Source organism: Corvus moneduloides, chromosome 7, assembly GCF_009650955.1.
Source record: "Corvus moneduloides isolate bCorMon1 chromosome 7, bCorMon1.pri, whole genome shotgun sequence".
NCBI classification, from domain to species: domain Eukaryota; kingdom Metazoa; phylum Chordata; class Aves; order Passeriformes; family Corvidae; genus Corvus; species Corvus moneduloides.
This window is the reverse complement of record NC_045482.1, coordinates 13,675,286-13,689,990: the sequence shown is the minus strand read 5'-3', so window position 1 is coordinate 13,689,990 and position 14,705 is coordinate 13,675,286. Positions and strand designations below refer to the sequence as shown.

The following is a 14,705-nucleotide window of genomic DNA, read 5'->3' as shown; positions in this document are numbered from 1 at the left end:
ATATCCTGAGGATTTTAAAGGAAAGTTTATTTTTGGACCTATTCTCTTCATCTGGAATAGTTGAGAAGTGAGTAGGTTGTGTCTACACATATTTTTAAAGACAATGTATATTTTTAAAGACAAAACATTGTGTAGTGCAGCCCCTCAAAGGTTTTCAGCTTCATTATGTATTTCATTACTAGTTCATTATGTCTTAGAGTACTGGAAACTGTTCTTTGCGGTTTGTTGATTAGTTACTGCGCTCTTTACAAAAGTCAGTGAGAGAGATCCCTGTTAAGAAGGAATGCAACAATCTTTCCTGTCACAGTGAAAGGTATCTCTTTATGCATGGCTTGGGTGGGACTCCCTAATCTACCAAAGGGGATTAAATTGTTTGATAATCCATCTGTCTTTAAAAAGTGGTTGTTTTTTGAGGTCTCCTATGCAGTGAAGTGCCTGTAAAGCTACCAGCACAGCAAATGTGATTTTTCCATGTGATAGCAATTGTCAGCCTTTTTGATGCCGCAGAGACCTTATTGCATCTGGTCTACTATTGCTTTCTCTGTCACGCCTGTCAAAGTGTTATGATCCAGCAATTATTTCCCTTTCAGATCCTACTGTTCCTATATTCCAGCAAATATGAGGAACATTAAAAGGATGGTCTGAAAGGCCCAGTCATAGCACTCATTGCCTGCAAGAACTTCTGATGGTGCTCTGCCTGCTGGTAAAGAAAAAGTTAGAGAGGATACAAGTAAGGAGAGAAAAACATAATGTTACTTCTGCTATCAGATAAGGTATTTATAAGGTATATTATAAGATTACTGCCCAAAACTCCTAGGTTTAGGAACCCTATCACAGAACGCTGGGAAATGAAAGCTGCTTACTTGGTAATTTGAGTCGTAGCTCGGAGGTTGCCCAAAATTGTCTGGAAGCCCGCTTTTATTTATGAAATCATAAGTGTGTATATATCAGAATAGAGGCATATAGAATCTGATCTTAACAGAAATTGACTCTTCATATATTTTAGGTGCACTTACCCAGATCTACAGTATTTCCATTTAATAAAACCAAACTATTAGGGCAATTTTTAAATCCTGCTAACAAATGTAGTGCCTTGCCGTTTACAAGGGTCACTAGTTTTATTCCATATACCATATGAATGTTTCTAAAGTCTTTCTGTCTTAGAATACATTAAAAACTTAGAAAAAAAGTTTTCCTAGGCTGACTTAATGTAAAACATACGGATGTGGTGTTTGAAGTAGACATAAAAGAATTAAACCCTGCTTATTGCTTTGTTTACCATCCCTTTAAAACAGTGAGCAGTAAAATGAGTGAAGAGTTGGATTTGTACATCTAAGTGTTGTGACCTATTTGCCTGGAATGTATTCTGACGTGATCTAGTAGCAGCAACCCTAAATTCACCCTGAAAATATCATGCAGCCTTCCACCTTCATGTGTGATAAGATTTTAGGCTCTAAGTGCCAAGGTGTATTAACTGCATAAGGCTCCAGCTCCACAGAGTGCATAAGCACACAGCTCACTCCATGCATGGGCTGAAAATGGGTGTTTTCACAGTGAGGCTGACCTTGACTGAGGGCTGAACTAGTTAATTTTTCTTCCTCTGTTTCCTATGGTTATGTAGCTTAAAAGGTTAAGTGAGACTGCATTTTTTAAAGTTGAACAGCAGTGCACACCAAATTACAAATAAAAAACTTTTGCAAGGGAAAACCATTTCCTTGGTGGGTTTTCAAATAGGCATGTCAAGCAAACTGGAGAATCTCCATTTCTGAAATGCACTGTATCTGTCTTGGATGAAGAGATGAATCTAGTTTTCTCAGTTTTCGAAGCTATAATTCCAGAGAGTCTACATAATTCAAACCAGACACATTCTATCTAACATGACACAAATTTGTAGCATACCATGTTAATGTTAAAATTATCCAAGTACAGTATAATATATCTCCATGGATTTGCTACTGGCTTTCTTACTTAGCAGGGTGTGCCATTAGTGACCATTTAGTTTTTATTGCAGTATGGAGTACAGATAATTTTAAAGAAGCCAATATGAAATATCTGTCAGAAATGCTAAAGATGAATACATGCAGCAATGACTTCAGTTATTTACTCGATTGTGGCAAGCTTACAACAGTGTATTACCTTTGAGTATTACTTTTAAGGGTGTTACAATATGTCTATTGCAAAATACAGTGCAGTTTTTATAGTGACTGAATGACTGAACTGTCAGCAAAGTATTTCTTAATTGTAGCTAAGTGCTTGGAAAGAACATGGAACATGATGCAAATAGGGGGGGTATCTTCTTTTCAAGCTTTTCTGACAATAATAGCTATGTGGTGCCACAATTTAAATATTTTTATCAGAAAGTAATTGCAAAAGCATGCAAATGTCTTATTTCCTTCATAAACCTTTGAAAAGAACCCTCCTGGGTCTTGTGCCTTTTGCTGTCGGCTCTGAATGGCACCCCAGGGAGTTGACATCTCTTATCAGAAAAGAGCAGCCAGGCAAGGGGCAGTCAGCATATTGAGAGGCCATAATAGTGTGTTGGTCAAGGGCACCAGACAGGTACTGAAAGGTCTCTTGTTGTGTTAAACAAATGCTATTTCCTTCCTGACTAAGTGAGAGCTAATTTTTTTGGTAAGCTTTTCTTATGGCAAAAAATACAATAAGGATATATAAGGCAACCTTTCCAGTGAGAGATTAGCATTAGATTATCATAAATCCACAGATTAAAAGTGCTGTGGTCATTGAGAACAGGCATTGTAAGATTAAATAAAAGGGCTAATTGAAAGTGGTGTCCCATGGTAGACAGAGGATTGACACAATATTGTGTAGATATAACCATGGGCTAAGTAGAAAGTGGAAGAATAAAATGAACAGTACTTTTTTCAAATGTTATAGTTCGGATTGTACTGCTCTGGTGACTGTGGGAGTAGGAGAAGGCTAAAAGTATATTCTTTGTGATTTTTAAAATACTGAGAATTTATTGGTGAGACCAGTAAAATTTTAGATTATTTTTAATAATCCTTTATTATAATCTTTTAATTAAGAAACCGGAGATCTGAGATATGGATGTGCTTCTAAAAATTGAAATCATTGGCAGAATATTAATTAAAAGTATTATTTAATAAATTATAAATATTATAATAAATTTAATAAATAATAAATATTATTTAATATTTAAAATTAATTAAGTGTCCTGAGACCCTTAGATACAAGTTTTCAGTCTGCATTGCTGAATGTTATTTAGTACTGTGTTATTAGGGCTTTCTGCTTTCATATCTAGGAAACTCTGTGTTCTCTCACCTTCATATAAACTCTACTGAACTTTTCTGTCTGGTTTCTGGTGATTCAGTAAATGTCAGAATTTATTTTACTGAAGTTGCATGCAGGTATATTGGTAGATTAAAACATTCCTGTCCTGATTTCCCTTGTGAGGGATAGTACCTGTTTGGTTGTTTGCTCTGTTCTGTTTAGCCACCGAGTCTGGACAGCAAGAGAAGATATTTCCTCTTAGACAACTTCTGTCTGTTGCCTTCTGGTCCAGGAGAGAGAGAGATCTTTGTCTTCCCCAAGCAATTGAGAGAGGTTGGGAACTGCCTAGAATGCTGGATGGTGCAACCAGGAGGGAGCTTTGAGCAGAAAATGAGGCTGGCAGACTCCTATAAATAGTAAAGAACAAACATCACTAGGCTGCAGGGATGTGCTTATCAGGAGGAGACTGTTCAGAGCTTGTTGCAGCTGTAGAAGCCATTGAAAGCTGTCAGGCTAAGATTTAGCAAAGCTGAAGGAAGGAGCTGCCCAGCAAGGACTAAGTGAACACTGGAGACCATTCTTGAAGTGTTGGGTTGGCTTTTTTTGGTTTTGTGTTAGAGTTTTTTGGTTGTGGGGTGTTTGTTTTGGTTTGGTTTTAACTTCAACCTGTGTCTCTGTTGAGTACATTTTATTAATACTTAAAAGTGTTCCTGTCTCAATGTACCCATCTTAAAGGAAAGAACTGAGCAAGAAATTGGGCAAAGGGGGCAAGAGACCTGCATGGATGAATAGGGAACTCCTGTCATTACTCAAGCGTAAGCAGGAAATACACAGGAGATGGAAGCAGGGTCAGGTCACTTGGAATGAATATAGAGAGGTTGTCAGAGTAAGTAAAAAGGAGATAAGGAAGGCCATGGCCCATCTGGAATTAAATCTGGCCAAGGATGTCAAGGACAACAAGAAGGGCTTCTTCAAATACATCCATAACAAAAGGAAAGGCAAAGATAACGTGGGGCCATAACTAAACATAACGGGGAGCCTGGTAACAGAGGATGCAGAGAAGGCAGAGTTACTAAACACTTTTTTTGCATTGGTCTTCACTGAGAAGGCCAGCCCTCAGGAATCTCTGACCTGGGATACAAGGGTAAAGGAGTGTTGGAAAGAAGAATTTCCCTTGGTCAAGGAGGATTGGGTTAGAGAACACCTAGGCAAATCTGGCATCCACAAGTCCATAGGTCCTGATGGGATGCCTCCATGGGTGCTGAGAGCTGTCGAGGCCATTCACGATCATCTTTAAAAGGTCATGGCAGTCAGGAGTGGTGACTGAGGACTAGAAGAAAACAAATATCACCTCAGTCTTCAGAAAGGGCAAGAAGGAGGACTCAGGGAACTCTGTCCACATGGATGACAAGAAGGTAATCAGGAGTAGCCAGCATGGATTCACTAACGGTATATCATGCTTGACTAACCTGATTGCCTTTTACAGTGAAACAAATACCTGGATGAATGAGACATCATCTACCTTGACTTCAGCAAGGCTTTCAACACCGTCTTTCCCAACACCCTCATAGGCCAACTCAGGAAGTATGGACTGGATGAGTGGGCAGTGAGGTGTATCGAGAACTGGCTGGCACAGGGTCTTGTTGGAGGCCTTGGTGTCCCCCAGGGTTCAATAATGGGCCCATTATTCATCAATGACTTGGATGAAGGGGCAGATGCCTCCTCAGCAGGTTCACTGGGAGGAGTGGCTGATCCCCCTGAGTGCTGTGCAGCCCTTCAGAAGGACCCTGACAGGTTGGAGAGATGGGCAGGGAGGAGCCTTTTGAAATTCAACAAAGGCAAATGCAGGGTCCCACACCTGGGGAGGAACAACCCCACGCACCAGCACAGGCTGGGGATTGTCTGCTGGAGCAGCTCTGCAGAGAAAGACCAGGGGCTCCTGGTGGATAACAACTGCCCGTGAGCCAGCAGTGCCCCTGTGGCCAAGGAGGCCAATGGGATTCCGGGGTGCAGCAGGAAGAGCACTGCCAGCAGGTCGAGGGAGGTGATCCTGCCCCTCTGCTCAGCCCTGGTGAGGCACATCTGGAGTGCTGTGTCCAGCTCTGGGCTCCTCAGCACAAGAGAGACACAGAGCTCCTGAAGCAAGTCCAGAGGATGGCAGTGAAGATGATTAAGGAACTGGAGCATCTCTATTATGAAGAAAGGCTTAGGGAGCTCAAGGTTGGAGATATTCAAGAACCACCTGGACACAATCCTGTGCCATGTGTTCCAGGGTGACCCTGCTTGAGCAGGGGGATTGGGCCCCATGACCCACTGTTCTCCCTTCCAACCTTACCCACTCTGGGACTGAGTGAAAAGTATAGACCAGACCATCTCAAAGCTCTAACCATCCTGAGGGATCACCACTTGGCTATCTGGACATCGATTAATGTGAAGATATCTTGGTTTTCCTACTACAATTGAGTTACTTTCCTGTGTCTGCAGTAGGGAATAGCTTCAGTGATATACTGTCATTTAATTCCTGAACTGCTGGGGTATGATACATTTGGTATGGAAAATACATGATGTGGTTGTTGATTGGGTAATTAATAACATACAGCTGTAAGTTTTTTCCAGGCTAGAAACATATTTGTGTTGCAGCTCATTTCATTTGTTCTGTGTTTGAGTGAGTTCAGATTCTAGGATGATCTTGAGGTAAGAAGTGTTTCTAATAGAATTCAAGGTTTAGTGCATTTGAGAGGGTTTCCTTTACCAGATCATAATTCTGCTGATGGTGGTTGCTATATTGTAAAGTATTGATGTCTTGGGATAATGTTTTAGCAAAGTCAGGGAAATAGAAGCAGTAGGAATCCAGCTCTGTGAGTCACTATCAGCATTTAATATTCATACCTGCATATTCTAGGAACAGGGGCCATCATTCATTAAATTAGTTGCCCAAATGAAGCAGGTAATTGATGAGCTGTTAACTTAAGGATGGCTGGAGCTCTTTTTGTCATCAGTGAAAAGGTATTGCTTGGGAAGAGCATTATGATCAGGATAATAATCTGAAAACATTCAGCGAGTGTAGGATGAAATCAAGCTTCTAGGTTTTGTTCCTCGCTTTTTCCCTCTGTTTTTCCTCCTTTCTGCTGCTTCTCACATCCTCTCACAAATAAGTTTTCAATCTTGTATTTGCACCAAATAGTCATGATGTTGCAGACTGACTACCAGGCATTTGCGATCAGATGCTGTGCAATGAGTAGCAGAGGAAAATTTTGAGGGAGTAAAGACAGAGTTTAGTTGCCTTACAGTGAATTTATCACTGACTTTTAGATATGCATCTCCTTTCCTCTTACCCATCCTTGTGAAATCTTGGAAGTATCATTCAGTCTCCATCACGGGTAACAAGTTTTTGATAGTACTATTAGATAAAGTTCAACGTTATTTTTAAATCAGTTTTTGCTGGATCCTTGGATAAAACTGAATACAAATAATTAAAAGATGTTTAGGATGATTGGACTATGTGGAACAAGAGACTTGTGAAGGACTTTTAAAAATATTAGAGTGGTCTCTAGTAATAGGTAAAAGCAGCTTAAATTAAATTTACTGAGGTTTTTGTATGATTAAGTGATCTGTTTCATAGAGAGCTGTAGCAAGGAAAATGTTAGACAAATGTTACAGATTCCAAATTAGGCACTAAGGAAAACATAGGAAATGAAATAGTGACAGAAGCTTGCTGTATTGTCTGGTGTCCTGCTGAACACATCCGGCATGCATAGAGTGATGTGGTCGGTTACTTAACAAGGGCTAATGCACAGCATAATTATGTTAAAGGAAGCTGGGAAATACAGAACATTGAGCAACTCTGTTGGGTGACCAAGTTCAGCTTTATATGAAGTCCAAGTTCGTACTGAGGTAGCCCTATAAAGCAGTTTTGACTGCTCTGGGTAAGATTGCCATGAGCACTGGGAGCTTTTATGTCCTGTGGTAACAGCCCCCTCGCTGCTTTTCTCACAGTATGGGCAAAGACAAAACCACAGTATTGACATAGAGAAGGGGCAAGTCTGGTGCAGATGTCACGGATTAAAGTGGAAGGATAGTAGAAGCACACAGGAACTGCTTGCCTAGGGGACCAGGGAAGTAATACCAAGTCCTGTCCTAAAGACAGGAATCATCACAGGATGATGGAAAATTCCAGACAGGAATCTGGGACCTTTAGAAGAATTTCTTCTGTCCAAATCTTGACAGGATGTGCCAGTTGAGTAGAGTTCTGATCTAAGAGTTCTGAATTGACTGATGAGAATATGTGCAAGTTGGAAAAAAAGATTGGGCAGAAAATCTTTTCTCTAAAACCTTGAGAAAGTTAAATGTAAAATGATTATGTTAGAAGGCCAGTAGTGGTGTGGTTTTTTCCTTACACTGGTTCTTCTGAAGTTAGAGGGGGAGTATTAAACAAGTTATCATTCTGTATTGTTCACAGTTGTTACAAATTTATAGATTTTGGGGAGTTATGCTCAGGATGTCCATCCAAAGCTGAGAAATAAAAGCGACAGACATGTAACTGAGAATTCTGTACTTCTGGTGAACAAAAACAGAAGCACAAATGTGTAACTGGAGATGAATGCTGGTATGAAGACAATTGTCAGTGTTGGTGCTGTGACATTTTTATATTTGGCAATTAGGCAAATTGTATTGACTTTAATATCATGTAGTTACATTCCAGGAAAAATTTAAACATGGTGCATATTGGGATTGAGATTGATAGTCAGTTTTCTGGCTGATGTGATTCCTCTCTAGCCAGTGGTTGGTTCTCATCAGTGAAAGGGCATCTGAAATAAATGCAAGTATACTTAGGTGCTACTGTTTCTTCGGGATAATAATTTCTGCCCTTAGTTCTGAGGTCATACTTCTGTTGATTAGACAGCATGATACCTGAATGCACAGGTGTGCTCTGACTGCTGAGGAAACATCTGTACTGTTGGCACCTTTGCTGACAGTTGCATTGATACTGCATGTCCTGCAGCTTAGGTCCTGGAAGTGATACCTCATTAGGGAAGAGGAGGATTGGCCCAGCTACTGCACTCCTTGCATGTGGCCTCTACTCAATAACTTAATGTGAGAATTTGACACTCTTGGAAGCAGCAGTCAGTCATCTTTCAACTTGTACTTGTCTGTGTGCTTCCTTTTCATAGTTTTTTCCTATTAATTTTTTAATAGTACCGTTTCAAGGAGTAAAAAATGTCCAAATGACAAGAAACAAAAGCTAATTAATTGTCTTACAGTTATGTGGAGAAGGAAAAATGGAATAAAATCGAATGTGTTGCGTAAGTTCTTTTGCACTAACACCTTCCATGAACACTTTATTCCATAATAGGTCTCCTTGTCCTTGTTTTATTTTTTAGGTGTCCCAAGATAAATATTTCAAGCAAAAATTTGATTTTGTTTGATTTTATGATTCTAACCTGCTTTAAAAAAGACAAACAACCACACCCCCTTCCCCTCTGCCCAGCAACAGACAGCCCTACAAAACTGCAGATACAGTGTACAGTAAAAGGAAGTTCTTTCTGATCTTCTGTAGCTGTGGATGCTTGACTTGACAGTCTTGTAAACAGCACTCTAATCTAGAGAAAATCTTGGGATTAACCCATACCAGAAAGAAAAATAGAACAATCAAACCTCTATGGAGTAAAAGTATGTTCAAAGGGAGTTAACACAGAATAAGTTACTGTGCTTTCAATTCTCACCTTCGCTTTTGTTACACCAGCTTTCCTCTGTAGACAGGTTTAAGGAAAGGATAAATTTTTAAGGATGAAACTCAATTTTCAAAGGGGAATGGGATTTAACAGTACAACTACCATTATAGTTTGTGAGCTGCATGTAAAGATGTTGAGAGTTTTATGGCTTACATTTTTAATGCAGCAGTGTATAAATGTCTTTTCTACATTCTGCTGCAACATCAGTTTTATATCATGTGGAACTAAGCTATTTTACCTTCTCTTTAAGCATATTCCTAGGTATCATTAAAAATAACATTTTAAGCCAGATCTTGTGACAAAATGTCAGCTAAATGCACTGTTGATTATAAGGCTTGTTTCTTCAAGCTACTTTCTGGAAAAGAGGACTATTTCTTGTCGTACAAATCTGTGGATACAACTCATGCCAACTTTTCACCCCTATTTTCATCCTTGTTTTCTCCAACAGAAAGGAGAGCCAAACTGCAGTATTTTTTCTCCAGAAACCACAGAGCAGCTGACCTTTGAGATTCCTCTGAATGATTCTGGCTCTGCTGGACTTGGTGTGAGCTTGAAAGGCAACAAATCTCGAGAGACAGGAGCTGATCTTGGGATTTTCATCAAATCAATTATTCATGGAGGTGCTGCTTTTAAGGTATGGAAGAAGCACATCAGGAGATGAATGTGTTAGAATTCTGTCATTTCTGTATTGAGTGCTGAATCTCACTTGAGAAACATCCTAGGAACGAACACCTTTGTCCCTCATTCCTTTGGGTGAACTACAAATCTAACATTTTGTCCCATGGTTTCTGGGGTTGTGTGTGGTAAGGTTTGCCAAAATGAAAGTGAATTGTTGCAAACTGTAGGGAACATTTGGATGCTGCAGGAAACGGGGAAGGGGAGGAAGGATAAGGATGGGTAGGTATGAGTAGAGGCTGCCTTCCAGCTTCTCCACAGCCTACAGAAAAAGTTTGATTGGCTCAGTGACAGAGAAGTTGGTATCTACACTGTGCCTGTGGATTGAATTGGTAATATTAAATTGGTAAATGACAATATTATGAGTTGTTCTGTTCCTTCTAAGCACTGTACAAACACTGTTGTGTATTTTATGTTTAAGAAGTATTTGAATTATTTTCTAATCTTTAGGAAATCTGTTGACTGCATTTTTTTCCCCTAAATAAAACTTGGAAAGGGTAACTTCTCTGAATTTGAAACAAATTACTTAATCTTTCAGGGCTAGTATGTTTAACACCTGTAGAATCATAATGTAATTTTTGTCTTTTATCTCAGCAATTCCTTGCAGTTCTCGTTTCTGTAAAAATACCTTTTAATTCAGCATTATGGAAATTGCTCTACTGACATCAGCCTGCTGAGTAAGACAATTCACAGCATTAAAACTTTAATGATCATCTATTTACAGCAGCTAGTAAATAGCAATAATCAAGATTTTAGGTTTCATGAGAATGTTAAACAGTTCCCTGCTTGTTATTTACCTGTCCTAGTCTCACAGTTATTTCAAAGCTTGGATCTTCATCTGATTGGTGTACACTAGAACTGATTTAACACACATTTGGCCAAATTAGGGCTGGATAAACTCAATTCGTGTGCATGTCTGCTGCAGAGTATGACACATTTTACTGAGAAATGAGGCTGCCCTCTTTGTTTTCCCAGCTCCATGTCCACACCAATTGCAGCAACAGTGCATTGCCATGGATAAATACCTTGTTTTGAATAGCCAAGCTGTGGAGCCATATTCCTTATTAGTGGGCTGGCTGCCTGACTTGTCACGTCACAGACACATAAAACAACCTTTTCTAGCTCTGTATGTTTGCTACTCTCTACTCCCCACAGTGACTCACTCCAGAGCAGTTAATTTTGGCTGGAGATGGCTGCAGACTAACTAAAGCAGGACTTATGTGCTCACCCCTAAGTAGACCAGCACAGCAGTCACCATGACTGGGAGATTATTTTGTCTTGTGACAGCCTGTGGTCCTGTGACCTGTTCTCTATTCTACCTCATTATAACCTTTCCACCAATTAGACCTGTGCTGTGGTAATAGATCTGAGTGTAGGCTCCAGAGCAAATGAGACAGTAGCTGAGGCTCTGGCTTCAACCAGAACTGTACAGAGAATCTTTCCTGCGTGTTGTGTGCAAGTGCTCACAGAATGCAGGCATTTTGGCAGTGTTTTAAGACTCATGGTCTGCTGTTGTGTAACGCATGGAGAACAGCTGTCTTTCTTCTGTCTAATGACCTTTTTATAGAACACAACCTAATCAGTGGGTATTAACAATTAATAAAATTTCTTGTATCAAGTTAAAGTCTGCATATATTTGTGCATAAATATTTAAAGATGTCCTATTGCCCTTATTTTAAATCTCTTCTTGGAGCAAGTTTTGAAATAAAAAGCCCTTCTTTCCAGCTGGTAGTTGTCCAGAGTGTTTTCCCATGCTATTCATTGTTACTCTCTGAAATGGATTATTATAGATTAAAACATGTGCATTTGCTTTTCAGTGTACAGTGTTTTCTTGGGAAACTGTCACAGGAGGAAATCTTAATGCTCACTGACATGAGAATTCTCTCACTATTTCTCACTTCTGCATTTAGAATTTAAAATATTTTCGATACTGGTGTATCATGCTAATGTAAGTGGGAACTTTATCCCCTTGTCTATACTGTCACTGCTTGTACTCAGAAGAAGAAATGTAATACATAGAATTTCAACATATTTGTTTCAGTGATAAAGTAAATGCTCAATCCTTCTAATGCTGTATAAAGGTTTCGATACAGTAAATTTCTTCTGCCATGTGTTTTTTAGAATGAAGAGTAAACTATGAGATGCAAACCGTCTTGGTTACTGTTACTCGTTATTGGCTTGAACCAAGGTCTGAAGAGAGGCTAACATTTTAAAGTTTTTTGATACATTAACACATTAATCTAGCTCTAATGTGTTAGTGGCATTGCAAAGTGCAGTAGCAATTTTTTTAAAAAACCATAATGGAAAATTTAAGTATATAATTCTATCTTTTATGGTTTTCTTATTGTCCTAGCTAAAGGTTTTCTAAAATGTTAATGCATGTAGCATCATACCTGCTACAGTACGACTCAGTCCTATTTACTGCTCTGCCTACAAAATCAAACAAAATAAAAATGCCTTAAAAGTTCCAAGTTTGTATTCTAACACTGTATCCCGCAGGAATAAAACCAGTTGCTTTTGCTGACTGAACTATTATGTCCCTTCTTAACCTCCATAATTTTTGAAGTATCTATTTTTTAACATCCCTAAGATAAAGAGGTTACTAGAATACTTTGTATTTGTAATTATGCAGAGCCTTTCATGTGAAGAAAAATAACATTTGACTGAGTTTAAATGCACTGTCTTTCCCCATAACTTTGGGGATTTCAGCTTTGTTCACCTTGAGATATCTTGGCTTTTCACTTAGGATGCGTTCCTGAGGATCAGGTACTTGCAGTCTACTACAGCTGAAATGAAACAGAGCCATTACAAGAAATAATGGAATATTTTTTTATCTGTGTGTTTGTTCAAAGCAAACATGGTGTAGCTTGAGCGTCCTTGGTCCTTCTGAGTTCTGTTACAATAAACATTGCTCATTGTGTGCGATGGATGGGGAAATTGGATAATTCCAATAAATGCCGTCAGGGCATTTCTGACAGAAATGCCATTGATGTGACAAGGGAAATAGCTTATTGTGCCTTGATTAAAAACATAAGTTCTTGAAGATCATGGCATTATATCTTCCTGCTCTACTGTAAAAAGTGGGAGTATTGTGAATGGCTGTGAAAATATGGCAGCCATGCGGTGGTAGATTCTGCCCCTTGCTGTGAGTGTCCATGAAAAACCCAGCATTTTTTGAATAAGCGAGGGAAGAATAACATCGCCCTCTATTAGAATAGCTCACTCGCAGTTCCAGAGATGGCATTTGAAAACTGTTCTGCTGAAATGCCAAATGTTGTTTTCCTACTCTAAAGCCACAAAGAAACCTACCTCTCAGAGATGAAAGAAGAAACGTGTTAAAACAACATTTAGCTTGTTTTGAGCCAAGCAGATTTTCTTGCAGTTCGGGTTTCCAAACCAGGCCATAACACAAGGGATGCGAAAATCTGTTTAGACGTTGGGATTTTTTTTCCTGGTCTCTAAAAAGGCAAAAGGTTTTTCTGTGAAGTAACTTCTGCCTGTTGTGTGAAAACAGCATTCACCTGTCTTCCAGCCTTTCTTGTACAGGTGACTTAGCAAGTGTGGTTGATAAACATTTATAAATGATCAACATCTTTTTTCTTCATCACAGTTGAAGTGTCAAATTCAAGTTGAATTTTTCACTTAAATGTTGCACATAACAGAGTGAGAAGAAGGGAGAATGCATCAAAAGAAGCCCTTTAAGAACTAATGTTATTAAAATATAAATAAATACAAAGTCTTCTAAAAAGTATTACAAGGCAAATTAAAAATTGGGCCAATACAGAGCCTTATGAGGCTCAGTGATTCATTTAAAAGTGCATGCTGTGTTCAGGACGGTTGCATACTTAACAGCTGTAGTCGTGACAAGATGCATTTGGCATTGTATTTGTATATACTTTAGAAAGGAACTTTAACAGATATTTATACATGGTGGGTTTTTTCCAGAAAGGACAAACAGTATTCCAAGAAACTTGGCACCATTGGGGGAGGACATGAGGATGTGTAAAATTTTCTAAGTCTCACAGAAGCTCACAAAAAATAAAATGTTTTTTCCTCAAACTCCTGTTGATCTGAATAGCTCCATTCATTTCAGCAAATTTTTATAGAACACAGAGGAATTACAGCACGTGCAAATAATAAATGTTTCAGTTCAGCAATGTTAACTCTTGTCTCCCTAAACTTTAGCACTTGTGATGGCTTCATTTGTATGTAGAGAAAGGGTTAACTTCCTGACTTTGGCTGTATGTACAACTAAGTTGGCATAAAATATTCAGCAGAGAGGTGGGAGAGATTTCAGTATCTCTTCTAAATGGCATCTCTGTTTTCTATCCTCCATTCCCACACCCTACCTAGAAAAGTTTTATTTCACTTCATTTTCCTTCACTGAGTGACTCATCTCCTAATTATTTCTTTCCATCTTCTGGTCCATCCCAGTTTATTTTGGATTTTTTTATATACTGTTTTTTCTTCAGCTTTGTGGTTATCTGTACTCTCGTGTAGTAATGATGATACCCAGTTCCAACAAAAATAACACTTAATAAAGCTGGGTGTGTCACAGCTACTGTAACTCACTCAAAAATGACTTAGGCTTGGCAGCAATAGCAGAATAGTTAATTGAACATCTTAGTTGCAGAAAAAAAAATAGAAATCAGTATATATGTTTTGTATTGCTCAGATGCATGAAATATGTAAACAGTTTGGATGAGTGCCTTGTGAAGAGTTTGTGCTGAGCCTGTGAATGAATCAGATTCATCTTAACCAAGCACTGCATTTCTGTGCAAGATCTTTCCCTGTTATTACTTCTTCACCGCCTTACATGGGATGTCTTCAGTTTCTTACTCTTTCTCCTCCTTTTTTGAGGTCTGATGCCAGCCTGATAATTGTGAACTTGACAAGCTTTCAAAGAAATTTCTGTGTCTCAATTAAATAGACCTTTTTTTCTTGTTAAAGAGAGAAAAGTGCGTGGCATGTTCTTTTATGAAAAGAAATAAATCACATATAATAATGACAACAGCAACAGGAGTCCTAAATCACAAAATAACACTGTCC

At 38.8% G+C, this 14,705-nt stretch overlaps 1 protein-coding gene across 2 annotated transcripts in view; it reads left to right on the top strand.

Moving 5' to 3' along the window:
- The window catches only part of PARD3B (par-3 family cell polarity regulator beta), a 402,476-nt gene that overhangs the window by 195,271 nt on the left and 192,500 nt on the right, over positions 1-14,705 (top strand). For both annotated transcript variants that reach the window (XM_032114586.1, XM_032114585.1), the window contains exon 11: positions 9,430-9,615. In XM_032114586.1, coding sequence (XP_031970477.1) covers positions 9,430-9,615 — 186 coding nt within the window. The remainder of the gene's footprint in view (positions 1-9,429; positions 9,616-14,705) is intronic.